General features: G+C 43.1%; 1 protein-coding gene across 2 annotated transcripts in view; it reads left to right on the top strand.

The window, feature by feature from the left end:
* The window catches only part of PPP1R1A (protein phosphatase 1 regulatory inhibitor subunit 1A), a 242,199-nt gene that overhangs the window by 169,087 nt on the left and 51,171 nt on the right, over positions 1-21,941 (top strand). The window contains exon 3 of one of the 2 annotated variants that reach the window (XM_073613644.1): positions 20,801-20,838. The exons of the other annotated variant lie outside the window; for it this stretch is intronic. Within the exon in view, the coding sequence (XP_073469745.1) occupies positions 20,801-20,838 (38 nt within the window). The remainder of the gene's footprint in view (positions 1-20,800; positions 20,839-21,941) is intronic. 2 annotated transcript variants of the gene reach the window in all.

Genomic DNA, 21,941 nt, shown 5'->3' with positions numbered 1-21,941 from the left:
CAGGATGGATGGATAAAGCAAAGGAGAGCCAGATGGCGAGCCAAGGTCAAGGCAGGCTGCAGACAACGTAATCAAAACAAGCTGAGTCGGTACACAAGAGATCAGTTCACGAGAGGTCAGGTTAAGGCAGGTTACACGAAGGGGGCTCAGAAACAAATGTTGCTCAAAGCTCAGAGAGGGATTTAAATAGAGAAGCACATGAGAGGCTGGACAGGAAGTAGCAGGAAGGAATCATATATTAAGCAACAGGTGATGGCGGCAACACCTATAGCTGCAGAGAGCAGCAGAGCTGAACACAAGCTAGTGGAATGACAGGTGCCAGCCGGCCTACAGCAGTAAAGGTGAGAAACAGATCAGCTCCACAGCTGATTTGTGACAGTACCCCCCCTCTTACGAGGTCCCCCTACACGTCTGAAGGCTGGCTTGGAGGGAAATTTCCAATGGAATCTGGTTACCAAACGTGGGGCTGAGACATTGGTGGCAGGAACCCAAGACCTCTCCTCCTGACCATAGCCCTTCCAATTAATCAGATAGAGTAGCCTCCCTCGGGAGTACTTGGAGTCCAATATTTCTTTAATCTCATACTGATCCATGGTATCAGCCACAGGAGCAGGGTGAGAAGAAGGGAAAGAGAAGTGATTGGGGACCAGTGGCCTGGGCATGGAGACATGGAAGGCGTTGGGTATCCTGAGATGAGAGGGTAGACAGAGCTTGAAAGCAACTGGATTGATCTCATGGAGAATAGGAAATGGACCAATGAAGCGAGGGGCAAATTTCATAGAGGGTACCCGGAGTCGGATGTGCTTGGTAGAGAGCCAAACTCTATTGCCAGGCAGGAACTTAGGAGCCGGACGGCAATGACGATCTGCTACCGTTTTATGCCTGGAAGCAGCTAGATGAAGATTCTCAGAGGCTTCTTTCCAGATTGAGTTGAAGGACCTTTGAGTTTCAGCTGCTGCTGGTACAAGAGGAGAAATGGGAACAGGAAAAGGGATAGATGGATGCTGCCCATAAACAGTGAAGAAGGGAGATTTTCCAGAACTGGCATTGGAGTGATGGTGTAGCCTCCCTGGCGGTATTCCCGAGTGTGGCTCGGGGTTAAAATTCAGTACCATTAGCGGTAACCCCGAGCCACACTCGGGATCGCATTGCAGGATCCTGGGGCGGCTTTACTTACCTTGTCCCCGGGATCCTGCGATGTCACCCGCAGTGTCCGAGGGCTCCGTCCTCCTCTGAAGCCTCTCCGTGCCAGGCTCCGTTCCCTGCGAGCGGCGCGACGCACGGGGGCGGAGCCTGGCGGCAAATTAAAAAAAAAGTAAAACTCATAACACATACAGTACTGTAATCTTACAGAATACAGTACTGTATAAAATGATTTCACATCCCTTTTGTCCCCAGTGCTTTGGCCCATGCCCTGCATGCAGTTTTACATGATATACACTGTTCTTTCTGCCTGGAAACTGGAGATTGTCCATAGCAACCAAAAAGTGTCCCTTTACGTCAAAAGTGGCTTTAGACCAGCTAGAAAACAGCGATAGTAAATTAGAACACTTGCAGAATTGAGCGATAGTGAATTGTGGGGAAATTTATTTTATTACTATTTTTTATTTTTATTTTTAATTATTTATTTTTATTTATTATATTATAATTTATGTTTTTGTGTTTCAAACTTTATCATACCCGGGATATCTACTAGACTCTGGTTTGGACAGATTTAAGTGTGTTATTGTTAAGATTTACAGACCTACAATATAAAACGCCAAATTTCCATGCAAAATAATTGTACCGCTTTCAGCACCTAAAATCCGAAATAATCATACCGCCAGGGAGGTTAAGGCAAACTCTGCCCATTGGACTGGGGATGAAAGGCAGATGAAAAATCCAATTTAATCCCAAAGGAGCTGGCCAAGGCTCTCCAAAACCGAGCAGTAAATTGAACTCCTCTGTCAGAGACGATATGTGAAGGCATCCCATGAAGATGAAAGATCTCCTTAATGAAAGTTGTGGCAAGACTGGGAGCAGAAGGTAGGCCTGGGAGAGGAATCAAGTGACACATTTTGGAGAACCGATCCACCACTACCCAGATGATTGTAGAACCTGTTGAGGGGGGCAGATCTGAGATAAAGTCCATGGAAATACAACGCCAAGGTATATCGGAAACTGGTAAGGGCAAAAGCAACCCAGCAGGGGCAGATGTGGAAGATTTGGATAGTACATAAGCTGTACAAGCTTGAACTTATTCCTTGACATTTTTACGAAGAGAAGGCCACCAGTAATGACGCAGAAGAAGGTCACAAGTACGAGGTATGCCAGGATTTCCAGAGAACTTCGAGTCATGCACCCAAGCAAGGAGTTTGGGATGAAGTGTGGGAACTACAAAAGTTTTACCTGGAGAAGGCTACGTAGACCGGAGCTGAGTAGTGGCTAGAATACGATGCGGAGGGATGATGGGACCAGGATCTAGGTGATTTTCAGAATCGTTGACATCAAACGACCTGGACAAGGCATCGGCACAAAGGTTTTTGGCACCTGGACGAAAAGTAATCTTAAAGTTGAAATGGGCGAAAAAGGGGGCCCAGCGAGCTTGACGTGGGTTCAAGCGTTTTGCAGATTGTAAATACTGCAGATTTTTATGATCAGTATAGATGGTAATACAATGGGGAGAACCCTCTAGAAGATGTCGTCATTCTTGAAGAACTAGTTTAATAGTGAGTAGCTCACATTCCCCAATGGGATAGTTCTTCTCCGCATCAGAAAACTTCTTGGAAAAGAATCCGCAAGGCTGAGGCTTGCCCTTCTGAGCTTGGAGTAGGACGGCACCGACTCCTACTGAAGAGGCATCAACCTCCAAAGAAAAGGGTTTAGTAATGTCCGGACGTAGGAGAATTGGGGCAGAGAGTAAGGCTGCCTTGAGTTTGAGGAAAGCATCTATGGCTTCAGGGGACCAGAGACAGGCATTGACACCCTTGCGAGTAAGAGATGTAATAGGGGCCACCAAGGTGGAGTAGTTACTAAAGAATTGGCGATAGTAATTGGCGAAGCCCAAAAAGTGTTGGGTGGCTTTAAGACCAGAGGGCTGGGGCCACTCAGAGATGGCCCGAAGTTTGGCTGGGTCCATGAGGAGGCCCTGTGACGAGATTATGTAGCCCAGAAATGGAACTTGTGTTTGTTCAAATAGACATTTCTCCAATTTTGCATATAGACAATTGTCCCGTATACGCTGTAGCACAGCTTGCACATGAAGACGATGGGTAAGTAGGTCTGGTGAGAAAATAAGAATATCATCCAGATATACAATAACACAGACATACAGAAGATCACGGAAGATCTCATTAACCAAATTTTGGAAGACCGCTGGGGCATTGCATAAGCCATAGGGCATCACAAGATATTCATAATGTCCGTCCCTGGTGTTAAAGGCGGTCATCCATTCGTCTCCTTCCCGGATTCCTATTAAATTGTAGGCCCCTCTAAGATCCAGTTTGGTAAAAACATGATAGCCTCGCAGTCTGTCCAAGCGTTCCAAAATTAAAGGAAGAGGGTATCGGTTCGTCACGGTGATGGCATTAAGGCCCCTGTAGTCGATGCATGGACGGAGTGAACCATCTTTTTTCGCTACAAAGAAGAACCCGGCTCCAGCAGGTGAGTTTGATTTCCTGATGAAACCCTTCTGCAGGTTTTCCTGAATATATTCAGACATGGCTTGTGTCTCAGGGATAGATAGAGGGTAAACTCAGCCTCGGGGAGGAGAGGTCCCAGGTAACAGATCAATGGAGCAGTCATAGTTTCTGTGAGGAGGAAGACAATCAGCGGACTTTTAGCAGAAAACATTTTGGAAAGATTGATATTGGGAAGGCAACATGGGAGTAGTGGAGGTCTCAGCCAGAGGAATGGAAGGAGGAGGTAGCACCTTGGAAATACATCGTTGCTGACACGGAGGACCCCAAGCCAATACTTTTCCAGAATTCCAGTCAAGATGCGGGGAGTGTTTCTGCAACCATGGAAGGCCCAGCAGCACCAGAGTCCACGTATGCAGAGAGTTGATAGGCATTTTGAGCCCAATGGATAGCCACAGGAAGGGTGAAAGGAGGGAAGCAGACAAAATTAAAGGATCGGTCTAGATCACCTCCCTCCGAGTCACCTAGACCCTGGAGTTTCCCGGACCGACTGGAAAGGAGTTCAAAAGATGTCTTTTATCACCACAATAAAAGCACAAGCCCAATCCCATGCGTCGGGCTCGTTCCTCGGGAGTGAGGCGAGTTCGCCCAAGCTGCATAGGTTCTTCCAACGTGTGAGAGGTTGAAGACGGAGAGGGTTCCACAGGTCTTTGGACTATCTGCACTGGACGGCCAGAAGGGGGGTGACTGGATCTGGATTTCTCCAGGGCCCGCTCCTGGAAGCGAATGTCTATTTGAATGCTCAATGCAATTAAATAATCCAAAGGGGTAGGAATGGTGCGTCCAGCGAGTTCATCCTTGACACGCTCAGATAGGCATTGCCAGAAGGTAACAGTAAGGGCCTCATTATTCCATTTGAGTTCAGCAGCCAGCGTACGGAATTGAACTGCATATTGGCTGATGTATTGGCCGAGGTCGGAGGTGATAGAATCGTGTGATTCCCAGAGTGGGGAGGCCCAAGCTAAAGCATCACCGGAGAGGAGAGAGATGATATATGCGACTTTGGTGCGATCAGTTGGAAAATAGTGGCTGGAAAGTTCAAAGTGGATGGAACACTGATTAATGAAGCCCCGACAAGCCTTAGGGTCGCCAGAAAAACAAGGTGGCGGCGGCAGATGCAGGCAGGGATTGCCAGGTGTAGCAGGCAACACGGGAGAAGCTGAAGCAGAAGCAGGAACGGGAGGAGCTGAAGTTGCAGCGAGTTGCAGACGATCCAGACGGAAGGCAAGATCCTGAAGGACCAGCATTACTTGCTCTTGATTTGCTTGCTGGGAGTTAAGTCTCTGAACTAGATGTTGCATTTGATCCTCGGTCAGTGGCTGATTCTCAGAGGCGCTCATGGCTTGAGCAAATTGTCACGGTACTACTTACAGTGAGCCCACAGGCGAGCAGGTGACACGGGATCCCCCAGGGCGTAGAGTCGAAGGGCCACCCGGTATTCTGCCAGGGACCCCCTCACGAGGGTTTGGGCTTAGCTTTGTGCTGACCCCAGGTCACGACCCCCGGGTTCACCCCGCTCGCTAGGGAAGTACCAGAAGACACTGTCAGACAAGGATGGATGGATGAAGCAAAGGAGAGCCGGATGGCGAGCCAAGGTCAGGGCGGGCTGCAGACAACATAATCAGAACAAGCTGAGTTGGTACGCAAGAGATCAGTTCACGAGAGGTCAGGTTAAGGCAGGTTACACGAAGGGGGCTCAGAAACAAATGTTGCATCCGCGCACCACAAACCAAAAATGCTATTTAATTTTAATATCCAAGGCTAACTCACCCATCCATCAATGTTTCTACAGTTTATTGTGTTGAGAAATCATTTTGAAAAACACCCCCTAGTATGGCCATCTTGAGTAAGGGCAGAAGATTCATGTAGCATTTACTTTCTGAGATCCACCTGCCCTTAGCTCAGGCATGCAAGCAGCAGAGGGCGTGCTTAGCTGAGAAAGCCCCTCCTCCCCTACGGAAGACTCCTGGGATGTATGATATCATTTGCCTAGGCATGGAAACCAGGAAGTAACTGAAAAAATGTAAAAAAAAGTTTAACACAAATAAATATGGTATACTTTCTTATCCATTTACAAATAGTAGTAGGATTAAAAATAGTCAATGCTGATTGAAAGAGTGAAGTTCCACTTTAAGTAAATATGTCCTGCCCATCATATAATGCTCTGGGCTTGAGAAACAGGGTACTCCCCAGGCAAAAAGATTAGTGTTTGGAGATAAACAGCACAATGAGCCTGCACTTTCCCAGTAATCCCAGTTAATATACTTGGGTGAACCATAGCTACCTAATTTATGTCAGACAGTGGGGGACGTCACAACGGAGGAAGACAGCATCAGGACAAGAGCGGACTTTTTTGTTTTTAGCGGGTAACCGGTGGAGAGGAAGAAGACAGCGGCGACGAAGTAGAAGACAGCGGTGTGGGAGAAGAGAGATCTGGGAGAAGACGGTGGCGGGAGAGACGGCGGTGGGAGAGGACAGAGCTATTTTTTTAAAATAATGGACTCATCAAAAACCGGCTCTTGTTTTTTTTTTTTTTTTTTTTTTACATTTCACTGCTTTTTTGGTGAATGGGTAGGGGTACGATGTACCCGATACCCATTCACATAGGTGGGTGGGGGGGCAGGATCTGGGGGCCCCCTTGTTAAAGCGGGCTTCCAGATTCTGATAAGCCCCCCGCCCACAGACCCCGACAACCCTGGCCATCAACATGGGGGCAAGGTGCTTTGGAGTGGGGGCGCAGAGCCCCCCCTGACCCAAAGCACCTTGCCCCCTCATGCTGAGGGCATGTGGTCTGGTATGGTTTGGGGGGGGGGGGGCGCTCGCTCACCACCTCCCTTTCCTGACCTGCATGCTCGGATGAGGGTCTGGTATGGATTTTGTGGGGGACCCCACGCCATTTTTTTTTTTTTTGTGAATTTTATTTTAGCCGGCAATTTTTTTTTTATACATTCAGCTGTCAGCGGGGAAGCCCGCTGACAGCTGATAACAGCTGATAAGGATGCGGCAGCCAGCTTCCCAACCCGCTCCTTAACAACCACCTATATACAGTGAATGTAAAAAAAATGCAAATTGCGGCAAAACCACGTTAAAAATGGTTACAAAAATGCAGAAAGCACAGCAAAAAGCATGGCAGTAACGCTCAAAAGCAACATGCATAGATGTGAATCGAGCCTTAGTCGATTTGGCTTGTTCTGAAGAACTTCCCAAGGTGGTTCATTTTCAATTTAGCGGTGTACAGTGGCATGAGAGGTAGGATAAGTAAACATTTACTCCCTACAAGGAGAGCGTTTTTGGCATTTTAGGTTTGTGGACAGTCAGTTTAGGGCTCATTCACCACCCAGACCAGCATATTTCTGTGACAGGTACAGCCAGGTGTTTTATATCAGCTGTGGACTAGAAGAATGTATGGGCTGCTCACATGCAATCACAGGAGGCCAAGTCAATACCTCAAACTCGTTGTTGTGTTCCACAAACCCTTCTTGAACCATTTTTGCAGCGTGGCAGGGTAAATTATCCTGCCGAAAGAGGTCACTGCCCTCAGGGAATATTATTTCCATAAAGGGGTGTACTTGGTCAGCAACATTGTTTAAGTAGGTGGTATATTGTCAAGTAACATCCAAATGAATGGCAGAACCCAAGGTTTCCACAGCAGAACATTGCCTAAACCATCAGAATGCTTCTACTGGCTTTCCTTCTACCCATAGTTCATCCTGGGGTCATCTCTTCTCCATGCAAGCAATGCACCAGCACCCGCACCCAACATCCACATGATGTAAAAGAAAAACATGATTCAGCAGACCAGGCCACCTTCTTCCATTGCTCCATAGTCCAGTTCTGATGTTCATGTGCCCATTTGTCAGGGCTGGGCTCAGCCCTTCCTTCTCAGGGCTGGACGCTCACCTGTTGGCTAATTGCCAGCTCCTATCTCTCCACAGTTACTCAGCTGTTGATGATATCCTGCTCGTCAGTCCTGCCTACTTAAGCCGTCCATCCCAAAGGATCTCTGCCTTCGCCTTGGTCAACATCACAGAGCCTATCTCCTGCGCTCCTGTTTAAAGACTTGCTTTGCTGACATCACTTCTGGCTCCAGATCCTGCTTGCTGTTCCACTACATTGATCCCTGACTTCTGGCTTGGCTAACTATCCGTTTCGGCTATTCTTTTAATTTTATTTTATTTCAGGTACTTATATAGCGCCGTCAATTTACGCAGCGCTTTACATATACATTGTACATTCACATCAGTCCCTGCCCTCAAGGAGCTTACAATCTAAGGTACGGTTACTGAACTTTGTCTATGTTTTGACTACGTTTGTTCCTTTTACTTTTATTATTAAACAAGTGTGATTTAACTGTACTTCTGTCTAGGTCTGATTTCATGGTTTCTGACACCATTGTAGGCTCGCTTGGCTGTGGACAAGGGTCACCATGAGCACCCTGATTGGTCTGCGGCTACAAAAAACTGTGATGCCCATTTCTTATGATTTCAACACATCAGCTTCAGGGAGAACATGTTCACTTGCTGCCTAATATACCCAGACTTTCAAGTGCCATTCTAACAAGATAATCAAGATAATCACAAGATAATCAATTCACGTTACCAGTCAGTTATGGCTGATTGGTGTAAATACACAAGGGACACCAGGAGTCAAGTAATATCACACCTGCCTCTTTATTTAAATTTGATAAACAGGAGTTTAGCTTTAAATTGCTTAGAAATTTTAGAGATTACCTTGGAGAAAGTATGCTATTACCCTAGGCCTAGAGCATGAAAAAGCCCCAGAGAGTGTGAGACATCCCTCAGGCCCTGCACTCTCCATATGAACTGATCTTGAAATAGACAATTATTTATGCAGAAAATCCTATCCAAGTTCCCGTTGCTAATCCTGCTTTAACTAAAACACCTATTGCGATAAATTTATACATGCTGTAATGGTATTGTGTGCACTGGCATTGCAAGACATTAAAACAAATTAAAAAATGAAGATATACCAATTATTTGAGACTGCCAGCCTTGAAACGTTTTGTATTTGACAATTGTGAAGATTATTACTAAACTAATAGGAATGCATGTTGCTGTAACTTTTTTTTTTAGATGCATGTAATACATTTTGTAGTTTATCTATGCAGTAGCTAGCCCTCTTTCTTAGAACATATTAATAAGTCAGTGAATATGCGATTCACCAAACATTCACAGGTGGCTAATTATTTTCTGTAATTTAAAACATATGCACCAGAAGGATTCACCTGCAGTGAATATTTGATAAATGTCACACTCACTGCTTTATAAATATGCCTTCAAGACCTAATTTACACTAGGGATGGTCTCTGAAGAGAGATCCGTGTTCCGACCACTCTTCAGAGAGCATTTGACGGGTGGTGAGGAGGTGCTGTATTGCCTCCTCACCAACTGCTTTAACCCCTTGAACCCTGCACAGGCACGCTTGGTAGGGTTGCCACCTCATCCCTTTAAACCCAAAACACATATGTATTACACAGGTTCTGAGGCTAATTTAATGCAGATAAGGCACCAAGTGAGTTTAATTACCACTTTAATCAGCCACAGAACCTGTGTAATTAATATGTGTTCAGTTTTAAAGGGATGAGGTGGCAACCCTAGCATTTGGGCACCCCCATTCACTTGAATGGGTCACATTCAGCAGACTGTACTGCCCATTGAATGTGACAGTGGGGATCGATTTTGTTGAACCACGGTACAAACACTCCTGCCCGATACTTTCAATGGGTTGCCTTTGGAGATGATATTGTCTACTAAAAGTGACCTGTTAAAGTTGCACATGACTGTGGCAGTGTGTACATGTTAACTTGCTGTTAAGAGCGGAGTGGGCCCGTCAGGAGAGGTTAAAACCTTAGCATTTCCTGTTACAGGCTGACAACGCTCAGTCACTACCTCACAATTAGCAGCAGCATGCAGTGCGTGCTACTTCAGTTTGCTGTTACCCAAGCTACCCAAGTGACAACCCATAGCCAAATGAAAGAGGACACAAGTTATAGCAGTCTGTTTATACCTTATAAGAGACCAATATTGTCTGTTGATTTTACTAAAGTTAATGTTGTTCTGTATGTATCTCACAAAAGTGGGTACACCCCTCACATTTTTGTAAATATTTTATTATATCTTTTCATATGACAACTCTGAAGAAATGACACTTTGCTACAATGTAAAGTAGTGAGTGTACAGTTTGTATAACAGTGTAAATTTGCTGTCCCCTCAAAATAACTTAACACACAGCCATTAATGTCTGTCTAGTGAGGAATGTACTCAGTTTTGTGAGATACTGTATATCTTTTTCAACATGCAATTTCTGATGTTTGTGTTGTAAAATCCTGCCAGGAAGATCTATAAAAAATGCTTAGAAACTATAATTTACTAAATGTTATGCTTGGCCTTGAGAAAAAAAAAATCTTTTTAAACCTTCTATATCCTCATTGTTCAGTTTTGCTGGATTCAGATATTTCATTAATGAAGAGTCTGCTTGTGTAATAGACCTTTATGAAGTTTTTTAAATTGATGCTATCGTGGAGAACATTCAAGTCTACTATTACAGCTAGGATAATTACTGACTCAGAAAACCAATTTAAAATCTTCATGGCTTTACACACTGAGAGGTATGTCTTTTAAAGGCCCACACAACATAAATGTCTCCGCTCTACCCATCACCTGCCAATACCCAGGGGTGGGGGACTCAAGTCACATGACTTGACTCGAGTCAGACTCGAGTCACCTGTTTGAGGACTCAAGTCACCTGCTTGACAAAATTAAATAAATGACTCGACTTGACTTTGACTTGTCACTAATGACTTGCGACTTGACTTTGACTTGGGATATTTGACTTGCAATGACTTGGCACCACCCCCCCGAAAATATTACCCACACACTCCGCCCACCACCGCCTCTGAGCCAATCAGCACCCGCCCTCCTCCTGCAGCCCGCCACATGTGACGAGACTCGAGAGGATACAGAAGACGAGGATAAACCGATAAAGTGAGTGTGGCTGACTGTGTAGTGTATTGAGGCGGGCGGGAGTCTGCTCTGTTCCCTGCGGTTTGTTTACATTACCAAGCATCCATCAGTGATGGATGCCTGGTAAGGGGGTGATGGACCATCACCCCCGCTTGTTCTCGGGACCGGAGACCGGTGCATTCTTATTAAGATACATTACTGCAGTGCTCACCATTCAGTTGCTAGGGGTTACTGCACAGTGATTGCCTGCCACTCAGTGTCCCCCTCTGTAAATTGCTCAATCCTGCTGCTTTATTAATCCCCACCCCCCGCTGCTGGCAGAAGAGGGTTGAGGATTAAGAATTTCTGCCAGCAGCGGGGGTGGGGATTAATAAAGCAGCAGGACTGAGCAATTTACAGAGGGGGACACTGAGTGGCAGGCAATCACTGTGCAGTAACCCCTAGCAACCGAATGGTGAGCAGTAATGTATAGCAACCCCTAGCAACTGAATGGTGAGTTCATTAATAATTGCACATGTTACTTGATTGTTGCCTAAATACTGAAATTTGCACTTAAAACTGTAGTTTTTTTAACTTTTGGAACCCCTTCCCTGCCAGTGTCATTTATACAGTAACAGTGCATTTTCTTTAGCACTGGTCACAGTATTGGTGTCACTGGTGCCCAAACATTTGTGATGGACAGAGCTGCCTTCAGTTTTGGGCCATGAACAGGCATATGCTCCCCTCTTTGTTCAGGGTAGCGGTAAGAGTTATGTCAGTCCCTGCATCGCGCACCTGTTGAACGTGTGTTCAGCCATGGTGGGGTGATAATGCGACCCCATCGCTCACAACTGAGCGAGAAAGTACTTTCCATTTTAATTTTTTGCAAATGCAATGCATTTTAAGTGGCTATTCTCATCACCACTCAAGTGTCCAGATGTTGGCATTGTGTCAAGTTCATACTTTGAGCTTAGTTATTTTCCCCCTCAGCAAGGACTACATTTTTTCAGGCTTTTTGGCCATTTAATTGCTGAGTGTTCTGCTCCTTGTCTGCTGTTTGCGCCAGACAAGCATTTGCAGTATAAACGAAATTAAATAGTAGCACTAAACAGTATAAATAAACCCAGTGACAGGTGATAGTGATCAACACTAATACATAAATAAACAATTAATAATAAAGTTTGTGCAAAAATAATCCATACATAAGACTGGATTGTCTCAAACAAGGAAAGCTGAAGATATCCTGATATCTTCAAAACACACCACGTGTACTCAGTGTTTCCACTACCCTTTGGGTAAACACTCACCGAATGGCGATGCCTTCACTCTCATGCTCGGCAACACAGCATCAACCCGTACAGGGTTAAATATCCACCAATATCCAGACGTGACACCCGATATCATAGACTCTCCATATATAATGAAACAAAGTGCTCCAATAGTGCAGTATAATTGTAAAGAGTTTATTCTATTAAAACAGCTTCAAACATTGCACTCACATAAGCTCAAAACAAAGAAGCCTAGAGATATCCACTTGCAGCAGCAAGTACTGGTGTAATGTGGTCTCAGCGGACACAGCATAGGTGAACTGAATCTCACCAGCGAACGATCGTGATCCTCTGAGCGTCACTTACGGTATAGCGTCAAGCGTAAAAACTGGTTGCTGTAGAGTCACATCCCAACGTTTCATCAAAACGACTTACTCATGGGATTGGCTGTACAGCATGGCAACTCTCCCTTTTATAGTGCTTTGTTAATTAAATGAGAGACACCCACATGAAATGTGCTAACAGCGTGTCCCCGCAACCACAATACAGCCAGCACTTCGTCTGTCTATACTCATATTGCAAGATACAACAATCATAGTCAGCGCATTCATATAAAATCTGCACAGCGTAAAGCATAATCACTCAGGGTCGTTTTTAAGGCAGGGCAAAAGGGGCAGCTGCCCTGGGCCCTGCCATTGTAGTGGGGCCCAAAGCAGCTGCCTCATACTTGCCAACTATCCCAGTTTAAATTCTCTTGCCCCTTGAAGTTTTAGTCCCATGCTGTGTCCTGATATCTCAGTGTGAAGTGCTGCTACTAATGATGCCCAGCTATGCCCTATTGTTTTGTACAAATGACTCATCTGCAGACCCTGTGTTTACCGGCAATCATATGTAAATGGTGGTGGCATTCATATATAAATAGCTGCATCCGGCGGCATAGATATGTAAATAAAGGCGGCATTCATATGCCCCCTACAGTGAGGAGATGATGTGCTGTAACCTCTAGCAACCAATCAGTGAGCAGTATTACATTACAGTAATCTCTAGCAACCAATCAACAAGCAGAAATCTTGTGCTGTAACATCTAGCAACTAATCAGTGAGCCGTTATGTGTGCTGTAACCTCTAGGAACCAGTCAGTGAGCGGTAATGATACACTGTAACCTCTGGCAACCAATCGCAATCGCTGCCTGATCTGATTCAGTAAACTGATTTTAAGTCTAGCTGCTATTTATTGTATGTCTCAGAGCAGGTGGAGAGCGAAATTGCATTGGAGGGGGGCCCAAGAAAACGTTTGCCCAGGGTCCAATCAGTATTAAAGACGGCCCTGTAATCACTAATCAATGCATATGCATATACTGTTAAACAATAAATGCAGACAACACCCTTGCCTGACCTTTTATTGTCTTCTTCTCTTTATCTGGCTGGAGATGTTTGGGTTCATCTTCATAGTTTTCAGCAATTCATTCTAATTACACAGCAAGGGAAAAATCCGTAGAGCGATGTGCTGTCTGCTTTCTCCACCAAAATATTTCAACAATTTTATTCTCCTTTTTTGTTCACCTCAATCATAAAACTTTTCCTACCTCACTGCCAATTACAACCGGAATATCGTACTGTCTATAAGTAGCTGATATTGGCAGTACCACATGTCAGAAATACACATGAGATAGAAAGCTGGCCCAAGAACATTGCACCTGCACGTCGTGTAGCCTTCAGCGATCAAGGGCAATTTATGCTGAGACTAATCGTGGCTAATTACTGGGCCCTTTACAGGAAGGCAGCCAATCAAATTTGGCTGTCATCTGCATTGCACCTGTGTCCTTTTTACTGTACATACCAGTCTTAAAAAAAAAAAGATGATAAGACGTAAAATATTTGTAAAGCAAAATCACAGTTTTGAACTGTTGTTGTGCTATAACCAAATACATTAAATAACAGTGAACTGTGAGAAAATTAATATATTGAACACATAAAAAATAAAAATAAAAAATCTTTTATTTTTTATGTGTTTAATACATTAATTTTGTCTCAGTTCACTGTTCTTTCATTTATTTGGTTATAGAGCAACACTATTTTATATATAGGTCCGCTGAGAGGGATACTTTCTCTTATGCGTTTGCAGCTATAATCTTTTTTTTTTTTTTCTTTTTTTTAACAAGTGCGTGGTTATCTATCTTATAACAGTGTTGAATTGCAGGATGACACAAGGGGGTTGATTTACTAAAGGCAAGTCCACTTTGCACTACAAGTGCACTGAAAGTGCACTTGGAAGTGCAGTTGCTGTAGATCTGAGGGGAAGCTCTGAAATGAGGTGAAGCTCTGCTGATTTTATCATCCAATCATGTACAGGCAAAAATGCTGTTTTTTTATTTTCCTTGCATGTCCCCCTCAGATCTACAGTGACTGCACTTCCAAGTGCACTTGCAGTGCACTTGTATCGCAAAGTGGATTTACCTTTAGTAAATAACCCCCATTGCTTGAAATGAAATCTTTGGCTCGTACTGCCTTTGCAGACTTTCCTGAAGTGACAAGTATTTTTGGCTCTATATGTGTTCTATTCACCTACCAAAACACAAAACATAACATCTTATTACAGCAGATTCATGGGAAAAACATTGCATTCATTATCAGTTACTAAAAAAAAAAAAAAAAAAAACAACTCATAGCTAATCAGACTATTCCTCTCTAGAGAGCGCACAACAAAACCTCTTCTAATAAAATCTTTTATTTAACAATACACAACAAGTATTATTGAAGAGACAATCCTTACAACAAGTGGCCTACTAATACTATTCAGAAAACAGACTGTGCTTAAAGGAGCAATAAGTCACATTCATTACAGTATGTAATGCCTAAGCCTATTTCCGACATTTGTTGCTTACAAGTTAAATAGTAAAGTTAAAGTTATATATATATTTTAGCAGAGACCCTAGAGAATAAAATGGTGATCATTGCAATATTTTATGTCACACGGAATTTGCGCAGCAGTCTTTCTAATGCAATTTTTTGGGAAAAAATACACTTTCAAGAAAAAAAAAACAACTAAACAGTAAAGTTAGCCGAATTTTTTTTTGTATAATGTGAAAGATGATGCTATGCCATGTTATACCTAACATGTCATGCTTTGAAATTGTGCACACTCATGGAATGAATACCTAAAAATCTCCATAGGCGCTTTAAAACAATGTAACGGTTACCAGGTTAGAGTTACAGAGGAGGTCTTTTGCTAGAATTATTGCTCTCGCTCTAACGATCGTGGCGATATCTCACATGTGTGATTTGAAAACTGTTTACATTTGCGGCTGCGACTTACGCATGTGGTTTCTTTGCTGTGCAAGCTTGCGGGGATGGGGGCGCTTTAAAACATTTTTTTTCTTATTTATTTATTTATTTATTTTTTACATTGTCACTTACCAAAAAATATTCTGATCACTTTTATTGCTGTCACAAGGAATGTAAACATCCCTTGTGACAGTAATATCTGGTGACAGGTACTCTTTATGGACGGATCGGGGGTCTAAAATATCCCAAATCCCTCCTTTGCACTTCAAAGTATTCAAATCGCCAAAAGTGGCGATTTTGAATACTGTAATTTTTTTTTTAATTGGTAGCCAAGTAAACCGGAAGTGACGTTGTGACATTGCTTCCGTGTATTTACATAGGAGACTGGAGCAAAGCCATTTCCGGATCGGGTCTCCCGATGGGACGGGAGGCCTGGGCAGAGTGCGGAAGGTAGTGGGAGGGGAGGACACACACAGATCCCGGTTTTCGCTCTGTCACGAGTGATCGCAGGTGCCCGGCGTGCTCGGATAAGGGTCTGGTATGGATTTTTGGGGGGACCCCACGCCATTTTTTTTTACATTTTGGCACGGGGTTCCCCTTAAAATCCATACCAGACCTGAAGGGTCTGGTATAGATTTTGAGGGGGACCCCATGCCATTTTTAAAAAAAAAATTTGGCCAGGGTTCCCCTTAATATCCATACCAGACCTAAAGGGCTTGGTATGGAATTTAGGGGGACCCCCCACGCCATTTTTTTTAAAATTTTGGTTCAGGGTTCCCCTGTGGGGAACTCCCATGCCGTTTTTATCAATGAACTTTTATGTGTATTGTCGGACCGGCAATTCCTTAATAGCCGCAAGTAGTTTTAAATGACTTTTTTTCCTTTGAAATGTCATTTTGCTGTCAGACTGTTCTAAACACGGGAAACATGCGCCCCTTTACAGGCATACTATAGACACCCCTCAGGTACGAAATTTAAAGGAATATTACACTTTTATTGTTTCACTTTAAGCATTATTAATATCACTGCTCCCGAAAAAACGTCCGTTTTTAAAACTTTTTTTTGCATTGATCCATGTCCCCTGGGGCAGGACCCAGGTCCCCAAACACTTTTTATGACAATACCATGCATATAAGCCTTTAAAATTAGCACTTTTGATTTCTCCCATAGACTTTTAAAGGGTGTTCTGCGGCTTTCGAATTTGCAGTGAACACCCCAAATTGTTCGCTGTTCAGCGAAGCTCATCCCTACCAGAGAGAACCCCTAAGTTTTCCCTCCTCGACTGGAACACTTCCCTGCCACTAGTGCTGTCCCTGGCTGTCCCTGGCAGATGGGTAACCTCTCCCTACACTACCCATAGGGACTTAAAAAGGCTCTGCTTACCCAAGATGGCCACTAAGGGTCACCTGGACACAGAGTAGCCAACCAGAATGCTGCCACCAGGAAACCACAGAGAAACTGACTTTCCCCTGACTTTCTCTTCAGGCTGTAATGACGCTCATGTTTGGAGCCACCTACAGTGGAGAAAGCAGACTGCACCTGCCTACAAGACTGTCATACAGGGGCCTTTAGTACATTAAATTCATGGTGACATCTTACTGTCTCTATTTGGTAAAGTAGTTATGCTAACGGATTATGGATTTTTCATTCTGGCAACATGATTCTGGCAATTCAAATCGTAATTTGGCAGCTTAGAAATAAGTGGATTTCTACTACAGACCTACATAAAATTTGACTTGCTTGCCTGCCAGCTGATGCTAACCTGGAACAAGTATGCAAGAGTTTTACCTTGGTTGTTCTGGATTAGCAGTTCTGAAAATCCTGCCTGATATCAGCAGACCAGCATGATAGCCAAGCAGCTAAATCTTTTAGAAGGAGGTCAGCAATGTTGTCAGCCTACACATTTCTCTCATAACACTTTTCTTTGATCTGTAATATAACTTTTAAAGTACTGCAATTATAATAATTTATTTATTTATTTATTTATTTATTTTTGCTGTCCACCAGCGAATGCACTGTACATAAGATGTTCTTTGCACTGGCACATCATGCTGTTCCCTTTGATAGATTGATGTGCCCCTAAGTCTTGATGCCTCTGTTGTTGTGATGGGCTTAATATACTTGGCATCTTACTGCTACAGATGGAGCTTTGTATTCAGTGAAAAGTGGGATTTCTCCTATAAAGGGATTAGATTAATCGCAGTCTGATATCCTTAGATCTAGCTCAAACCAACTGCTCCAGCGCTGATTGTTTATAGCGATGGGGATGTTCTGTCAAAATGGTCTCATTCAAACTGTTGCGTGTGCATTTGTACATTTGTGCATTTGTAGGTAAATTTTCGATTAGACAGTTTTCTACAAATATTGAATCTATATTGAGTATTTTATTTTAGCATTGTGTTACATTCTAATAGAATGCAGTCTATGGGGATAGATGCACCTGAACACAGTGTATTTGGCAGTTGCTTTTTGTTGATAGTATAGTACAAGTGGAACTAATGGTAATTGTATGGACTTGTGTTGATGGGTGTTGTCAGACACTGTAGGAAAGATGATCCGCACTCTGGTTATTGCTCTTAAAAAATCTTTTCAATCGTTTTATTGAAAAGCCACAGTGTAAACACAGATAAAATCAGTTGTCGCATTTCAGCCTATAAGGCCTTACTCATAATAATGTTGTCAAACACTGTCTTTTTAAATTTCAGTGCAGCGCTGCTCAAATTTATATGCAAAATGCAGAAAAAGCTACATTTGACCTGCTGCCTGCAATGCGAATACATCTCAGTAGGACTTCCTGATTGACAAATTAGGTCAAATACAGCCTCAGAACTGTCTTCTATACTACACCCAAGTAAACTGGCAATATGCTGTTTTGTGTTTGACTTGTGTTTGAAATGCACATTGAATGCAAGAAACATGCCCCGTGTAATCACATTGGTAGCTTTACTAGACATAATCAATAAACAGTTCCAATCAGTGCTAGTGGGATTTGGTAGTAGTATTTACACAGATCTTGACAAATCAGTACTTTATAAAGAACAGTTGGCCATTTTTTCAGAACTTTACTTTAATTGCTCAGTAATGATCCTTAAAACAGGCAAACAGCTGCACACAATGGGTATTGTACAGTCCCTTGAGGGAAAAACAGTACAGCCAAATTTGGGAATTAAGAATCTGTCTTTCTTGGAAAAGCACTTTTTGGAGATCACACTATATTTTGGTAAAGATCAAAGACCAACCGTTTCAGTTGGAAGCATATGTTGCCTTCTTATTTTGCCATTTTACCGAATTCCACTTAAGTTGCATAGCTTTAGGGTCTCTCCCCCCTAATGGAATTCTTCTGAAAGAATATGATACAGCTTTGGATTAGGACATTAGGTCTGAAACACATTATTTGATACTATCACCTGTATGATGAAATTGTAATTAAAGAACTCTTTTGAACATTAAGACAAAAAAAAACAACAACAAAGGGAAGTGCACAGACTAGAGCAATTAAAAATTTTCCAAATGAATAATGAGCCTGAAACAGCCTCTCACATGATCCACTGGTAGGTTAGTTTATCTTCTATAAGTGGCTGTGGTTGCTCACAATGCACTTCCTGGATAGCTGTGGCTGCTTGCCATGGCAATGACATGTTTCGAAGGTGTGAACCCCATTTTCAAGTCTCTCAAGTCTCAAGTGACTTGAGAAAGAGGAAGCACACCCCAGAAACATTTTGTTTATGCTTACACTGACAGCTCCTCCATAAGCTCTGCACATCTAACAGACTGAAGCTGGAAGTGAGTGCAGCTTCTTTCTATGGTCTGTCAGCACAGCACTATGAGTAAAAGGAGAAGCTTAGTGTGACACTGAGCTGCATCTGGCCAGGCTACCAGTGGATCACGTTTGAGGCTGCTACATGCACACTATTCATTTGGAACACGTGGGTGGATTATTTGTATTTTATGTTTAACATTCAAATAAAGTAAATAATTGCACAAGTCCTTAAACTTGCTTTTGTAATTGTCTTGTCATTTAAAGTTACCTGCATCCCCTTGTGTATGGTCTGAGGGAAAGCTGCAAAGGATTTAAGCCTGAAGGAGGGCATTGTATACACCGTATTTATTGGGATACCTAAGTGTGATAAGTGTATAAAGGTTTTTGCTGATATGCTCTTTTGAACAGTGGATGCTATACTGCCTTCTGTCACACAGTAGAGCTCATGTGACCATACATTACAATGGTCCAAAGTGTCTTATGTATGATCCACCCAGGGTGGAGTCAGTCTTACCTGCCTCCACATTATGGTTGAGTAGGAAGTTCTGGAACATACATAACTACATACATAATTACACTAACCTCACATCAATCCAAAGCCCTTCTTAAAAAGTATCAATTTGTGGCACTACCCAAGTAGGAGCTGCTAGAGTATTGCCCAGGTATTCCCCACTTCTGTACTGACAGCCAAGCACAAGGCCAGGTGCACACTCACTTCAGCTTTTGGGGTCAAAGGCTAGGTCTAGGGGTGTTGTTTTCTAGTTTTATTTTGGAGGAACATGGATAGAGTAAGAGGTTTGCAGTAGGATACTCCAAAACAAAACTATGCACAACTTGAGGAATCTAGCTATTCTAAGATGGAGAAGTAGGTGAAGTCCCTTACTGGGAGCCGATGGCAGACTTCTCCTGATTTAGCAGTGTAGAAGTTAAGAAGCTTGAGCAAGTCAGTAAGCAGGTAGACAGAGCTCATCAGATCACAAGCCAGTGATCTCTTTAGCTGGGCCCTTAGCTGGGCCCTTAGAGAACAGCAGGGGGAGGTTAACAGCACTAGTCCCTGAGATCCCACAGAGCCTCTCTTAGTGATACCAGACAGATCCTCAGAGAACTTCCCCCTCAGACAGCTTAGAAGAACCAGGGCCACTCTTCCATTCCAGTTTCAGGCCCTCAGGTCGCCCACCTGAGACGGCATGACAGCTAGTGCTGCCTCCACCCTGGCTGGTGCAATCCGCAATGGGAAGAACCCAGAGCTTATGTGTTCCCTGAATATACATGCCAGCCCCAGCATGCTCAGGGGCACCCTCCCCTGTAACTGGCCAGAGCTGCATACATATTCATGCTGCCCATTTGCCTAGCTCCAGCCTATGTTCTGGAAAGCTCTATTAGTTTCCAGAATGCAGGAGCAGCCCATGCAAGCTTAACAGCACCAAAACATCACGAGCATTCCTGACTTGTAAATTGCAGCACTCTGTTAGGCAGAATGCTAAAGATAACTTTGCCTCTAGCTCCCCCATTAGGCGGAGGAGCAAATTACACTAACCAAACCATTTACATCCTAGCACCCATACTAGGAGGGTGCTACATATACATAACGATATCCAAAACATGAAAATGTGCTTTTTGCCGATGATGACTCTTAATGGATCTTCTCTTCCTTTGGCCTCTACATCTACTATTCAGTATGTTTAGGGAAATCCAGCCTACCACAGTAAACTGACACAATCATTTGCTCTCTAATTATGCCAAGAATATTAACACCAAAAATGTCAGATTTTAAATATAACTATTTTAATGTGCATATTAACATTTAGAAGATATATTTTAATGACCCTTTTATTTATTTCACCAACAGAAATCGATGAAGAACAGAGCCCAAAGCCTTTACAAAAGGTATGATTATTAGTGAACAATAGTGTTAAGGATAGAAAAGGCAAGAAATAAAATGATATTTACAGTAAGTCACTAAGGGTCATCCTAACATTAATTAGTCTTATGAGAAATGACTTGGGGTACTTTAACTCCCTTTGCACTGCAAAAATCCTGCAAGCAGCATTTCCTAAAGTCACTCACTATCTTCAATGCAGCGGTCTAGCTATGTATCTAAGGGCCCAAGGCCATTTTTAAAAACCCGAAGTCATTGTTTGCTGACCATATTCTCCCACCAAACACGACAACAAACTTCAGGGTCAGCTGCTACTACAGTATTATCACTCTTACATTAAAAATGCAAGCCACATGGAGCTGTCCATTATGGTGCTTTGCCACACACATGACTGATAGGACAAAATTACGTGAAATGCTTGTTTACCTATCCAAGTCACGACCGTATGCTAAAAGGATTTATTAACTCCTAAGGTGTATTCCCTAAGGTGTATTCCCTAAGTCTGGTCACATGACATTACATGGAATAAAATTGCTGCATGCTATATTACTGTGTGAAACAATATATCACAGCCTGCAGAAAAACCCACAGCCTAGCAACTGTACTCTAGAGAATAACAGTGCATAGAATAATTTGTATTCTGTGCAGGATAAAATGACAATTTACTGATTTACGTGCTTCTGAGATTTCGAATTTAACACCAGGGAAGTGCCCAGGAGAATTACTCTTCTGCAAGCTGAAAAATAGTATTATCCTAATATATCAGCATAATAGCTTATGAATTTCCAACGGCTTCCTGTCACTGGTGGTCAAGAAATGAGATGTCAGACTATAATTAACATGTTTCAAATACCTTTAACTCTCCAAGTAGATACATTGGAGCATTTTCAGGAGCCTGTACCAATGAGTGCTGGTTCCATTATTAAACCTGTCTGTAAAGGATTGCCTGGATTGTTGACAAAGGCAAAGCTGATTGATCATGCTAAGAAGTAGGGATGCACCGATACCAGTATTTTAAAACTGAGTACGAGTACCAATACTTTTTCTCAAGTACTCGCCGATACCAATTACCGATACCTATTTTTATTTTATGGAGCTCGTTCAGATATGT

Source organism: Aquarana catesbeiana, linkage group LG02 (genome assembly GCF_042186555.1).
Source record: "Aquarana catesbeiana isolate 2022-GZ linkage group LG02, ASM4218655v1, whole genome shotgun sequence".
Lineage (NCBI taxonomy): Eukaryota > Metazoa > Chordata > Amphibia > Anura > Ranidae > Aquarana > Aquarana catesbeiana.
Note: the sequence above shows the minus strand (reverse complement) of the source record. Positions and strands in the feature narration are given on the sequence as shown.